Source organism: Colossoma macropomum, unplaced genomic scaffold (genome assembly GCF_904425465.1).
Source record: "Colossoma macropomum unplaced genomic scaffold, Colossoma_macropomum, whole genome shotgun sequence".
Lineage (NCBI taxonomy): Eukaryota > Metazoa > Chordata > Actinopteri > Characiformes > Serrasalmidae > Colossoma > Colossoma macropomum.
This window is the reverse complement of record NW_023494791.1, coordinates 24,891,842-24,906,123: the sequence shown is the minus strand read 5'-3', so window position 1 is coordinate 24,906,123 and position 14,282 is coordinate 24,891,842. Positions and strand designations below refer to the sequence as shown.

Below are 14,282 nucleotides of genomic sequence, written 5' to 3'. Positions count from 1 at the left end.
ATTGAAACTGGGAAGCCTCTCTGGTAACCACTGAAGGTTTCTGTCTCTGGCTCAGATCTGTGGCCTCAGAGCTCAGCAATACTGGCATATCTTTTGGTGGCAGTTTCACGTGGATTGATGGTCCAAATCAGGGCCTGCTTGGCTGCGTTAATTCACAAAAATCCATGTGCATGAGATGTCTTGTTTTCTGTCTAGAAAGAACTCTTTTCCCAGATGTGCTTGGAATTGAAATTCAATAATCATGTAGGATATTTAGTGTTATGTGGAACCTTCTGCATGACATTCACTCACTGTTCAGCCTGAATTAGGGTATTTTGCCATGTTGAATGGTGATACTTCACGGGTCATCAGCTGTTCCTTGTAATCATAAATATTGATGTGTTGAGTGAGGTTCAAACCCCTTGACTCAAAAGCTCTTTGTAATGTCTGACCCATCTCTAGAAGGAAATAGGAAGAGGAAGCCGTATTTCAGACAGCAATGTCACTGCAGACACCTAAATGACCTTTTTACACCAGCCGTGTTTCCTCTCTGAGCTCAGAGCAGTGGCTGAAGTGTGTATGTGTGTATTTGTGTGCGGATATGCCTTTCTTTTTCTCTCGCTCTTTCCTGCTCTCTCCCGCACTCCGCTTTACTTGAAATAGGAATTCGTCTCTCTCTTTTTTGCTGTTCATTAGAGCAATGAAAACTCTGCCTGTGTGGGAATACCCAGTGTTCTGACCTGAATGTTGCCTCAGATAACCATGTCTTACTCAACAAGCATCATTACCAGTAAATCAGCGTCACAGCACAACAAAAGCTCTCTTCTTCGCTGCTCTCTGTTTGTTTTGAACCTCACTGAATTATATTTGAGCCTGCTGAAAGCAGTGCAGTATAGAAGACAGCAATTATAGAACTTTTCTTCAGATGGTCTCCAACCACAGTCATTTTCTTGTGTAATGCTTGTTATTGCTCCGGAGGCTACGATATCTAATTGTTTATTGAAATACCAGTCTAAAGAGACCAGCCTCGTTATCTGCACTTCACTTTGTTCTTAGATTTATGACTGTCAAAGAAATATCCTTGCTATGAAATGACAGTATTCAGCCTAATCAGCTTTAGGTCTAACACACCTGCCAAAATGACCCCTGAAATGTCTTTAGCAGAAGTTTGTTTTTGTGTCTTGCAGTGCAAGGATCCCAGCACGGCTTATGTTTGAATATTTGGAAGCAAAGTTTGAAAGTTTAAAAGTTTGGAATCAATGTTTTCAATAATATATAACCAGTTTGTTTGCTTTCAGTTTGCTTGCTTTTTACTATACTTGCCCCTCCTCCCGCCACTCCAAAAAGTATATTAACAGCCACCCAAGAATGTCATCACATTTTAACAATATCGAGTTTCCATTTCGTCCCGTTTTAACATGGTGCTCCCACCCAGTTTTTTTCAGACCTGTACTGTATATAATTTATCATAATAACTTGACAAATTTTTACATATATATATATATATATATATATATATATATATATCACTGTTGTCGGAAGAAAACCTTGTGTCTCCAAAATGACAACTATACAGGAAAAGGATTCATCATGAAATTTACACACAATGTGAAGGGCACCAGGTATTTTAAATAAATAAATAAATAAATAATAAAAAGAATATATATATATATATATATATATATGCCATGTGATTTCTAACTTTTGAACTGTTGGGTGTTGTTAGCATAGTGAAAGTGCTATTAATTATTTAGTTATTAATTAGATTGCTGTGCTGCTCTCTGTCAACCTCTCTAAACCTCTCTCCTCTGCTGGTGGCTCTGCTGCAGTGCGGGCAGGAGGTCCTCTGATTGACCTCCACTCTCAGGGACTTCCAAAACTTCTCTCCGGTAGCAACACAAACCCGGCATGCACTCACTCTTACTCTCACTTTCTCTTTCGTCTCAGCATGTTCCTCTGAGGCCTGGCGGTGCGAGTGCAACCATTAGGACATAAATCTCCACATTAATGTCACAGTGGGAGTAGAGTTGTGTAGCAGTATATAAGTCAGGCTGAATGGGCACGCGCTTAGAGTTACACACACGCGCTGTGAGGACAGTTAATTGGGTGCTGCTGCTGGTGAAATATTAACTGCAACTGTTAAAGTTTGTCAGGAGTTTAGCACCAGGCCTTGATACTGTATAGCCTTGGTGAGGAGAGAGTGTATACGTCAAACAGAGTTTAAGGGAAGAAACATTGTTCCTGTTTCTGACATTGGTTTTGATGTTCACCAGCTGGAGGGCTTGCTCTTACACAAGTGCTACTGCATGTGATGGTCCAGTGTTTACAGCTGTGTTTCTGTGGACTTGAGAAATTAATTTGATACAAAATATTTAGTCTTTTGTGAGGGTGAAAAACAAGTTTCCATTTCAACATCCTGCTATAATTACCCTGTCTGCTTCATCTGCAGCTTCAAATGATAATTGGAAGAAATACTGGTGGGTACAGAAGTCATATTTTTTGTCTTTAATTAACAGAATTGTGTACATATACATGATTTATTACAAATAAAACTAAATTTACAGGTAGTTTTTTATGTAAAGTGAGAAAAATCCGTATATACTAGGGATGTGCATAGTTTTGATGGACATAAAGGATATTTGGTTAGCTGTTTCAGCAGCTAACGCATTCCAGCAGAAGTTAATGTAGAACTACAGTTTTCTTTTTTAGGTGACAGCACTGGCGTTGCACAAAATTTTTGCATCAGTGCATTCATTGCATTGAATACATTTCAAAACATGTTTATCATTCAAAATCAGCGGAGTGACATAACGGAGACTGCCTCAGATGAGCTAATGAGATAAATTTACAGCCAAGCAGAGCAGCACTCATCGTCTTCTACAGGTGTTTTTTCTCTTCAGCGGATGATGTGCCAACATATGAGTTTGTCAGAGAAGTTTATTTCAACTGTTTCTGGACCTAACATCAGCCTTGCCTATGTAGCCTCTGTATAAAAGCTGTGCTGACTCTGCCTTCTCAGTACTGTCCTTAACAACTCATGTGAACTCACGTTATATTTCAAAGCAAAATATAACATAACACATTTACTTGCAAACACTGAATAGTAATAAAAAAGAAATAAAAAAACAAACAAAAAAAGAGAATGGAAAAAAGCAAAATTTAAAAATAGTTAAAGCTTCTGACTTTTAACTTTGCTTCAGCAGGCCATTGCTAGATGCTGTATTTAGAGACTGCTAAAGGCTTTGCTTTGGGCAGTGACTGATCAGTCAAGGTCTTTGTACAAAAGTGACACTATATCTTGTTTGTCCTGTCTACGATTGGATGTTTGCCACCCAGTTTAAACGGAGGTTCTGATCAGCAGGTGTAGAGTGCTTAAGCAGTTGCAAATACGAACAAAATTTTCCTGTTTTACAGTTCTGTGAAAACATAAAATCAGTGTCTCATTGAATTTCTGGTCTATATGTTTTCTCTGTCTTCCTGTGATGAAACAATGAAGAGACAAGAGAATTTCTGTTTTTAAAAAAAGTGACTAGTTTTAACTGTATTTAATTTTTGCTAGTATAATTTCCTTTTCTACAGAAGGTTTTTACAGTGTAGACAATAAGACAAAAGACAGTTCTCTTTCAACAAATAAATCAAACTCTTACTCAAAAAATAGGCAGACAAGGAGAGAATGAGTGAAGGTGAGCATGAACCACAGCTCTTCTACAGCAAGCCCACATATTTTGTTGCAGACTGAAAGCAGTGTTGGTGGTTGACACATTTAGAGAGTTTGTGTAATTACTGCTTACGTGTTCAGTGCACACATGCTTCTGATGAAAGATGGAAAAACAGCAGAGAGCAGGGAAAGAGGCTGATGGAGGGATGGAAGGATGCAGAAATGTAATGGTGCTGAACAAGTCTGTTTCTTAAATCTAAAGTGAACAATTTAATATGAGACACACCCCATTAAAAGCAGACAGCAGCCATTCATCAGCATGTAATGGCCTTCTCATTTGGGTGCTAAATGTTTTATGTTAACCCGAATTCAATCAGTCCTGGGCTATATTACAGTGACCGCTGGGCTACAGATTTCGACAAGGGCAGATTTTGGTCTGAAATATCAAAGGGAGTTGTTTTAGCTGTGTCATGATTTATTGTATTACATACAAAAATTGTGTAAATTAAAGGAATACACCAGCAGATGCTTCAGCCAACAGGCATAAGTTTCATAATAAGTGTGTTTTTAATCAACAGGTTTCTGTTTTTTTACTAAACTAAGGAAATGTGTCAAGACTGGAAGGTGAATTACAAAACTATGGCAATTAAATAAATATATAAACATTGAGTAGGAATAAAAAGAGAAAAAAAAGAACATGAAAAAAGCCAAATCTAAAAGTAAATAAAAATATTGACTGTGATTCAGCAGGTCTTTGGTGGATACCGTATTTGAGAGACTGCCAGATGCTTCGCTTTGGCCAGTGACTGATTGGTCAAGGCCTTTGTACAAACGGAGCAGCTACTTCTTGTGATTGGACTTTTTCCACCCAGTTTAAGCTGAGGCTCTGATCGGCAGGCGTCAAGAGTACTCAAGCAGTTGTATCCCGGTTATGTCTCCTCCACGTGCACAGCTGCAGCTCCCAGAACCTCCTTCACATTCCTGTCACTCCCCTCAGACAGACGCAGGAAATGCAAGGACACAATTTCAGGAAGTTTGCTTTGGCCCTGGAGGAAAACACAGAGTCAAGTTCTGAAATCATAGAGTGTATTTTTAGTGCCACTGGGTGTGTGGAGAGTGAGGGGGAGGCCCGAAGGGACGGCTGGTCACTGAGACTCCGAGATGGTCAGATTTTGATATGAGGTCATCGTAGTGTGACATTACACTTCCATAGCCCAGCACATTAGCAGACAGTGCAGCTCAGTCCACTGGACCTTGTTTATGAAATGTGGGCATAAACATGACACTCAAAATGCCCAGCAGAGCCGGATTCCTTCACAGTGTTCCTCTAAACACAGCGTACGCACTGAGGGAAATGAACTGTAAAGAGAATGAGCATGTCCACTGTGGTCTGCCTCATCACTTTATCAAAGTTGTGTGTATGTGCATACTGTGGATTATGGGCCGTCTCTACTGAAGGGTGAACCGCTATGTGGAGCAGTAATTGGTTCCCTCATGCAGCTTCCAAACCCACAGTGATGTGAGGATTAAATCTCATGATTGTGCGCTTATTCATTAGTTCTCCAGTTTACGAGCATCTCTCTGTTAACTATTTTGATGTTTTTGTAACGCTGTCAATTTCATTCTCTCCATCTCTCTGTCTCTCTCTATCTCTCTATCTCTATATCACTGTCTATCTCAATGTCTGTCTTTCTCTCTCTCTCTCTCTCTCTGTAGGGATCTGAGGAGTAATTTGATTAGTACAGTGGAGCCTGGAGCATTCCGCGGACTTGCTATGCTGAAGAGGCTGTAAGTACGAAAAAGCACAGCCACTGAACTGTGCACATTTGCAGATAGTCTTCTCTCCCCACTGCTGAGTGGAAATTCAATAAAAACATCTAAAAAAAAAAGTATTTTTGCACTTCTGAATCAGGAGTCATTGTTTTAATGAAGTTCTAAATGAGATGCATCAATCATACATCAATAACAGTACTGTGCAGTCTTAGGCAGTCAAGAAAAGCTAGCTATAGGGTTCTTATATTAATAATGCAACCTTAAATGGGTAGGAGGTTTGATTTTTATCATTTTCATCACTAAGAAATAATGATAAAGAACTCTAGTTGTTGTAGCCAGTTTGTTTCATATGCTGTATTCCTATGAATTGTAATTGTAATGATTTTAAATATTACACTTGCAAGGCCTTTTACAGTTTCAATGCCCATTTCACCCTCTGTCCTGAACTGAGAGCTCTGAGTTGATGTGTATCCCTTGGTTTTAATGTCTTATTAAAGAGGTGGGACACACTTTATTTAAAATACTGAATGTGTTTAAATGCATTTTGTAATCCGATAACTGCAGAAAATCAGATTTTGTCAGTAATATATTCAGTCGCTTACATGCACTTTGGTGATCAGGTAATGGGAAAATACTAGGTCGACATGAGTCAGGCAGTAATCAGGGTTCTTCTTTGCAGAAGACGTGACGTGAACGTAACATAAAACTCAAACATCATGCCATGTCACTTCAGCATAAAATATGAATATACATCATCTACATATATAATTTCGTCAAGCATGTATTTGAGTTCAGCTCCAAGTGTTCAGTTGCCATCTAATGTTTGCTGTGTTAAATGCTGCTTGCTGTTTTCGCACATGCACAGACTGAGAACACTGAAAGAAATCAGAGTTACTGAAAAACTGATTAATGAGCAAAAATCCAGCTTTCTTTATTGGATTCCTTAATCGGATTTCTAGGCCTTTATCCAATCTAAGAAATCGGAGTAAGCTGATTACATGACCACTTAAATAACTGAAGAATTCTGATTATACTACATATGATTATGATATATGATGAAGTGCATGTAAACGCACCCTGCGATGGACTGGGGACCTGTCCAGGGTGTGTCCTGCCTTCCGCCAAACGACTGCTGGGATAGACTCCAGCTCCCCTGCGACCCAGAAGGATAAGCGGCTTAGAAAATGTGTGTGTGTGTGTGTGTGTGTGTGCATCTAAACGCACTCGTTGATCAATAACCGTATGACTCTGAAAAGCATCAGGAATCGTGTTCTAGAAATGTGTTGGGGTCATAAGGGTTACACAGTTACATAATTACTTACTTTACATTCATTTTGCATGCTGTATGAAGACACACCACACTGTCCATTGGTTTTGATGGTGAGCACATGTCAAATATGTAGAAGATTTCTGTAAAACAAGACTAATTTGACAAGACCTTTTAATCAAATTCATAACATTATAAAATGTCCTCCTCTGCTTACGAACACAAAATGTTGACCAAAAGTTTAGAATCTGCATATTCAATAGAATTCCTCTGCTTGTTTCAGTGAGCTGTGTGAGAAAGTATTAATATAGAATCCCAGCATGCTTTAGATTTGCTGGCAATAACTGCATCTTCTATGCGTTAATGAAAACTTTTTGAGCAGTTTAGGCAACAGTGTGAAGAGAATGAGGGAGAGACTGGAGATGGAAGTCTGTTTTAGCAGAGAAAGTACTGCATGACAGAGTCAGTTTGGAGGAAGCTTTGAGGAGGGGAAAAAATTCTTTTCGCTCTCAGAACAAAAGTGACAATTTTAGGAAACGAGAAATGTGAGACGAGACGCTGGTGGAGGCAATGCATGAAGGTACGCGGGACGCCCTGCTGCTTGATGTGTCACTGATGCCGCATCATCTGATAACAGAAGAGATGCCCTTTGAGGCCATGACGACTGCTTAAGATCTGTGTACTCAAAGAATACTCACACGCACAAATGCAGTCTCACCGTGTAGAAGGAGAGAGCGTGTCGACTTCCAATTTTTCATGCCTCTTGAAGTCTGAAAACAAGATAAATAAAACAGATCCACAGCCTTTTACTGAAGTGCACCCACGCTTAGAAGCAGGAACCCCCTTCCCAACTGTTTTACACTTTCACTAACTCTCTCTCTCTGTCTTACACTCAGATGGCAGTGGGTCAGTGGAAGGTGTGTATGGTTGGTTTAATGCGGTGCTGATTAGGGGCTTTTAGCCTGCTGATTGTGCCAGGTCCTGGCTACTGCGCTGCACTAATGCAAAAGCCAGGTCCCGAATGCTGTATGGTGCTAATGTGAGAGTGCCAGGTCCTGAATGCTGTGTGGTGCTAATTTAAGAGCTCCCAACTGGTGATTACAGCAAAGGGGCTGAGCCTCTCCCACTGCTCAGCTTCTGGCCATATCTTTAATTACACAGAGCAGAGGCACAGTGCCACAGCCACAGTGTGAGCGCGCACACACACACACACACACACACACACACACACACACACACACTCATGAACACAAATTTCAGAACCTGCACTCTTAAACCCACTCGCACATGCTCTGAAACGGCTATTCAGTTCAGAACTGGAAATATACAGTACTCTGCAGCAGGGGTCATCAACTCCAGACATTTGGGATGTAGTCCAGCACAGTTTGGTGGTTTTCCTGCTCAAACACATCTGCTAAACCTGCTAACTGTCTAGCTGAGTTGAATGTGGTGTGTTTGAGCAAGGGCCAAAAATGACCAAACAGTGCTGGACTCTGGCTCTCCAAGACCGGAACTGATGACCCCTGTTGTAAAAACTTTATTGTGAGTTGCTGCTTCTGGACTGAGAAAACGTGTTATGTATGTACAGTTGTATGCAAAAGTTTGGGCACCCTGGCCAAATTGCATATTTTGATGATTTTTGAAGTAAAAAGAACTAATCAAAACCTCTGATGAAAACTGTTTACATCTTTTTTTCTAAAAAGGTTAATGCACAGTTGCTTTTTATCAACTTAAAAAATAGAAAAAAGTAACACTTTATAATAACGTTGTTCCATAAAACATGTACTGACTATTAATAGCTGTGAAGACATAAATAGTTAATCAGAATTTGAAAATGCACAAATGTTTTAAATGACAGCTCATGTAGTTGTTGTGTGTATTCATATGTATGAATGTGTTGTACATGGTGACCCTGTTTACTTATAATTAATGAATTGTACAGCAGCATGCATACAAATCATTGCAGCAAATTGCTAAATTGCATAACTTTCCAAAAGTGACATATGCTTTTGTCTAGTACGTGTGTATGATGACAAAATATCTTTCTGCTAAGTAATTAAATGCCTCATGTGTGAAGATATAGCTCCTACTGACAGATGTGTGTTCTTTAGTTATATACCTTTTGCAGTAGCTAAAGTGGAAACTATATATAACTTTTTAAATAGTTTCCTTTGTTTTGTAAAATGCTGTAATGCTCAAAACAAGGCAGTGTAACGTCTTAGAATTCAAAATCTCAGAATTGTGCAGACTGACGACTTGTTGACCTAACAATGCACGTTACGCAGTCAAGCCCAGACGAGGCTCACCTCCTCCATAAAAAAAAAAAAACAAGCTTTTTACTCGTTTTTGCCATTTTTGATTTAATGTATAAAATGTATGCAAATGTTCACACATTGCACCTTCTACATGGAGGAATGTAAAAGCCTGCCGGATTCCCAAATCACACTTTAACTTGAAAATATATGCAAGAAGTGCCTGCTGTGAAATAGTTGTAGTTTGTGCTCTCATTCAGCAGTGTTTCTGCATATCTTCACTTTCTTCAAAAAGATTTGATACCCTTTGCAATTCTAGCCCTGATTTTTCTGTCTCAAACAAAGTTTTTGAATATGTGATAAACTCTGAAGATCAGCTGGAGAGGCATCGCCAAATGAGTTCAGAAACTACAACTACATGTTGATCAAGTCACGTGACATACACTTCTCGCTTTTAGAAACATGAACTAATTATGAACAGTTTCCTCTTCAGCTACTGCAAAAAGATCTACATCTACAGAATGTGAATTTTTTTCACATCTGTTAACAGGAGTTATAACTTCACAAACGATTTATCTAATTACTTATCCACAAGATTTTTTATTATTTTTAATACATATTAGATAAAATATAAAGCTTGTTTCACTATTTGAAACTTTTACATCTCAGTTATTTGCTGTGATGATATGTATACATGTACTGATGTTGTACAACTCATTGTTTATTAATGAAAAGGTTTGTTGTGAATGTAAAGAAAAACATCTATAGCATTTATAAATATGAATGCACATATCAACTACATGAACTGTTATTTATGAACATTTATTGATGTTTTCTGATAAATTATTTGTTAAATGATTTGTTCACAGGTATTACACAGCTGACTTAGACAAAAGTGTTACCAAAAAAAAAGACGTGTGCAAAAGTTTGGACACCCTTTTAGTAGTAAATTCTTAGAACTTAACTCTTTAGGCCATAATTAGCTCATTAGAACTGGTTAGACAGGACAAGAATTGTTCTCTAAGAATCAAGGAGTTGTCAGCTGATGACACTTCTGGAGCATAATAAATTCTCTGACTCTTCAGACTTTGCGCTAACAATCAACAACCATGGTCTCCTATAAGCAGCTGACAGAGGATCTGATGGCTATAATTCAGGGAAGGCAATAAAATCTATAAAATATGAAAGCACTTCTAGCGTGTAGTTTCCACTATCTGAAATGTCATTAAGAAATGGCAGTCAAGGGGAGCTGTAGAAGTCAAGGCGATATCAGGAAGACAAAGAAAACTCAGATAGAGCTGCTCATATGCTGGTGCACAGTTCTACTGTGCAGCACTGTTTGCACAAACATGACCTGCAAGGAAGTGTTATTAGGAAGAAACCTTACCTGTGACCTCATCACAAAATTCAGTGTCTGAAGTGTGCAGAACAACATCTAGGTAAACGAGAGGCCTTTTGGGAACATTTAGGTAGATAAAACAATGGAGGACTGTCAGCAAATTCTGGATGCAAATATGAAACAATAAGTCTAGAAACTGAGGCTAAAAGGAGTCTGAATTCTACAACAGGATAATGATCCACAACATACCTCACAATCCATCCTGCACTACTTTAAGAAACACAAACTGAAGCTTTTGAAATGACATTGTCCCCTGACTTGAGCATCATTAAAAATCTGTAGGTACATCTTTAACATGCTGTGTACGCAAGACAGCCAAATGACATTGCAGAACTAAGAGCATTCATTTGCAAGCTGTAATATCTGCCGAATGGAGTGTTATGAATTACTTAGCACAGTGTCCAAACTTTCGCATATTATTTGATTTTATTCTGTTTTATTACCTTACCTAATAAAAGGTAACTGTGCATTAACATTTGCAGGAAAATGTTTAAAACATTTGCTGCTGAGAATATGTTTACTTCTTTTCACCACAAAAATCAACAAAATATACAATTTGGCCAGGGATTTTTTGCCAGGGATTTGTGTCTGTGTGTCAGGTGGGTTGCCAGTTGGGTATTTTAGATGCATATTGGTGTAGGTGAAGGTGAAAATTTAATCTGCTTTGGTCAGCATTATTGATCCGCAGATGAGAAGTCTTAAAAGCCAAGGTGTCCCTATAGAATTCAGAGAGTTTATCTCACTGTTTGACCCCGAATAAATCACTGTCCACTCCATGGACCGTGGAAGGGGGTGCACCAGAACACAGGTCAAAGAGCTTTCGCACGTATAAAATACAGATGTATCCTGTACATATATCTGTGTATCCCAAACCATATCCTTATCCTTGTTCTTTTACCTTGTAGCAGTTCTACAGTCAGTCTTTTAGTAGAGAGGCCTGGTAGAGAGCTGCGACCACTGTTGTCCGAATCTAACAACCCATTGATTAGGCTCATGTTTGTATTCACAGTCATTGACATACCTTGGACTTCCAGAAGGCCTAGAATGACATTTTTCTCATGAAATTGGTCCTGCCTATTGAAAATCAAAGTGTGATTGTTGATCACTTCGTAATTATGCTGATAGTTAATCTAACACGTTAGGCCTTGTCTTCAGCTCTTGAAGTCCTAACTAATAGGAGAGCTCACTTAGCTATATCTACCTAGATACCACAGAGAAAGACTATTTCTGATTGCCAGTTCGGCACAGTGTGATTAAAGAATTTACCTCTTTTTTAAATCCAAAATGTAACAATAAAACTAGACTAGTACTGTAATACTTTCAATGCAAGCTTGATTCTATTGAAAAAAAGAACATTAGTCCCCAAAATCATTAGAAGCCCGTGCTGCATGCTTATTTTTTCTCTAAAGACCTAGATGGCCCTGAGGGTTCACTCTGATCTGTATCATAATAAATACAATACAAATTAATACCTCTTTATAACTGATTTATTTCTGCATGTTACAGTTTCCATGATCAGTTTCCATGTTGTGTCTTTGTTCCTCCTAAGCACTGCACCTCTGTGTCATTTAAAGCTCCACCTTTATTTATTGCCCCTAGCTGTTTCTCGGTACATGTCCATGTGTTTGTAGTCCTTGGCTGCATCTAAAACCATGTACTACTATACTATACAGTACTAATGAATGCACTGCTAAAGGTGGTTGACATACTATTTAGTATATATAGTAAATGGTATTGTTATGCCTTCGTTTTCCTCTTGGTCTCTGCCCATTATTGATATTTTAATGTTTCCTTTACTCTGTTAGTCTTTCCTGTTATTTGTTTCAGTCTCTGTTTTCTAGTGATTGTTATTCCTATAGTTTGTTCTTTTACCATATATTTTCATGTCACATGTTTTTACCTTTGTTTCATGAACATCTCAGTGCTCTTCTTCTTTGCTTGCTAGTCCTGATGTTAAACCGGACTCCAATAAACAAAACTTGCACATCCTGCCTGCTATTGCTCTGTATTGATCTGAATTTAACTGATCAGGAGTGGTGCTCATGCCAGGCACTCTTTGAAAAATACATTATCCATGTTTCACTCAGCTAGAAGTCCACTCACTTTGGAGTCTTAGTCTCATTTCAGTTTCTTTCCAAAATGCTCTATATCCATTTGTAATTTTGGACGTGACAAAATTTTAAAAACAACATCAACAACTGATATATAATGGAAAATACATGTAAATGTTTTTTAATAAAGGAGGTATCAATTATGATATAGCTCAGGCATTTCTTGTGTGTGTAAAACCCACTTCCAACCATGTATGATGAAATGAAAATTCTTGTAAATGCTATTTAATGCGTTTTGCAACAAAACCTTTTAAATGTTTGCATCATTATTCACAAATGAAGACAAGAATAATCCCACATATATAAACGTCCATATTTGTCACATCGTCTTCATGTTTTAAGCTTATTTATTTGCCCAAAAACATAAAAATGCATACATGCACAGTTGCACACACCCACACGATTTCAGTGTCTGTATGTTTGAGCAAACTCTGGGTCATGTTTATAAACACAAATCTTAGCTTATCCACTGTGATGCTTTTAAAAGTTTAATGTCAGCTAATTCATCTCAATTTAAGAGCTGTCTGTGTGTTCTTATCTCTTCAGGGATCTGTCCAACAACCGGATTGGCTGCCTCTCTCCTGAGATGTTTCTTGACCTTGGCAATCTCTCTAAGCTGTGAGTAATGTGCTAACTCTATGCTCCCATGCTGACCCTCTCAAGCTCTTTATCACAGATGAGTCTCTGTTATAATAATGTAGATGTAGACTGTGTTTTGCCTTTGTTTGCGCTTAACAGGGATTGTCTGATACGTTTTTTTTTGTGGATATTTTACAGAAACTTATCTGGAAATATTTTCTCCACACTGCCTGAGGGGCTGTTTGTGCACTTGAATTCTCTGAGAATTCTGTAAGAATATGCAGTGATTCTTCTCCATACATACACCTTCTGATAGCACTGTTTTAAAAACATAAACTAATCAGATCCTCTCACTACTCTTTTTAACCTATGTGTGTTTGTGTGTGTTTCATCAGGCACTTCAGTACCGATTACTTGTTTTGTGACTGCCAGTTGGAGTGGTTGTTGCTGTGGGCTAGAGCCAGATCAGTACGTGTGGGAAATGAGACAGTGTGCGTGTATCCCACGCGCCTCCACGGCCTCGCATTCCGCAGCCTCCGAGAACACCAGCTCATCTGCGGTAATGCACAGCGTGCAGGCATGTGTGTGTGTGTTTAAATGATTCCCAAATCCAGTCTTGGATGTCCACACAAGAACACATTTTAAGTGGTAGCTTGGCAAAAAATGATGTTTACATAGTTTTCCTCTTACCATAAATGTAGTTGATCAACTAAGACATGTTTGGTGTCTTTTGTTTGCTTCTTTTCTCTTGCACTGGACCTATAATGCTAAAGTAGTTAGTAATGGAAGCTTATGCTCATCAGACAGCATCATGCAAACAGCCTCAAAATGGGTCGAGTTGTTAAGCAATCTCAAACAAACTTGCATATGTGGTTTTTGACTTCTTATGATAGGCCCATGCTCAGTGATGGTTAATAGAATTAACCATGACAGTAAAAGCTCTGCAAAAGCCATAAATGCACTGGTTGAAAACACACAGTGCTGTATGGTGTACATTTTAGGACATCCTCAGACCACAGCATCAGGTTTCAGATGAGAGACAAAACAGCTCCATGTTTTGGGGGAAAAACATGCATAAAATGTCACTTGCATCTGGTGAGACAGGCTGTTTTAAGCAGCCTTAAGTGAAATGGCTTCAGAGAAGAAAGCATCAGACTAAGCTAAGCATCCTCAGACAGTAACATTCGTGTATACCTCCTTGTATCTGATATGTCCACCTGTTTGTCTGCATACTTTGTTTGCCACCTTTTTACCCTGTTCTTCA

The 14,282-nt window shown here is 38.7% G+C and overlaps 1 protein-coding gene across 1 annotated transcript in view; it reads left to right on the top strand.

Annotated features, from left to right (window-relative positions):
- Positions 1–14,282, top strand: part of LOC118810643 (adhesion G protein-coupled receptor A3) — a 194,847-nt gene that overhangs the window by 25,525 nt on the left and 155,040 nt on the right. Inside the window, exons 3-6 of the mRNA XM_036574580.1 lie at positions 5,354–5,425; positions 12,986–13,057; positions 13,217–13,288; positions 13,414–13,577. Of these exons, the coding sequence (XP_036430473.1) occupies positions 5,354–5,425; positions 12,986–13,057; positions 13,217–13,288; positions 13,414–13,577 (380 nt within the window). The remainder of the gene's footprint in view (positions 1–5,353; positions 5,426–12,985; positions 13,058–13,216; positions 13,289–13,413; positions 13,578–14,282) is intronic.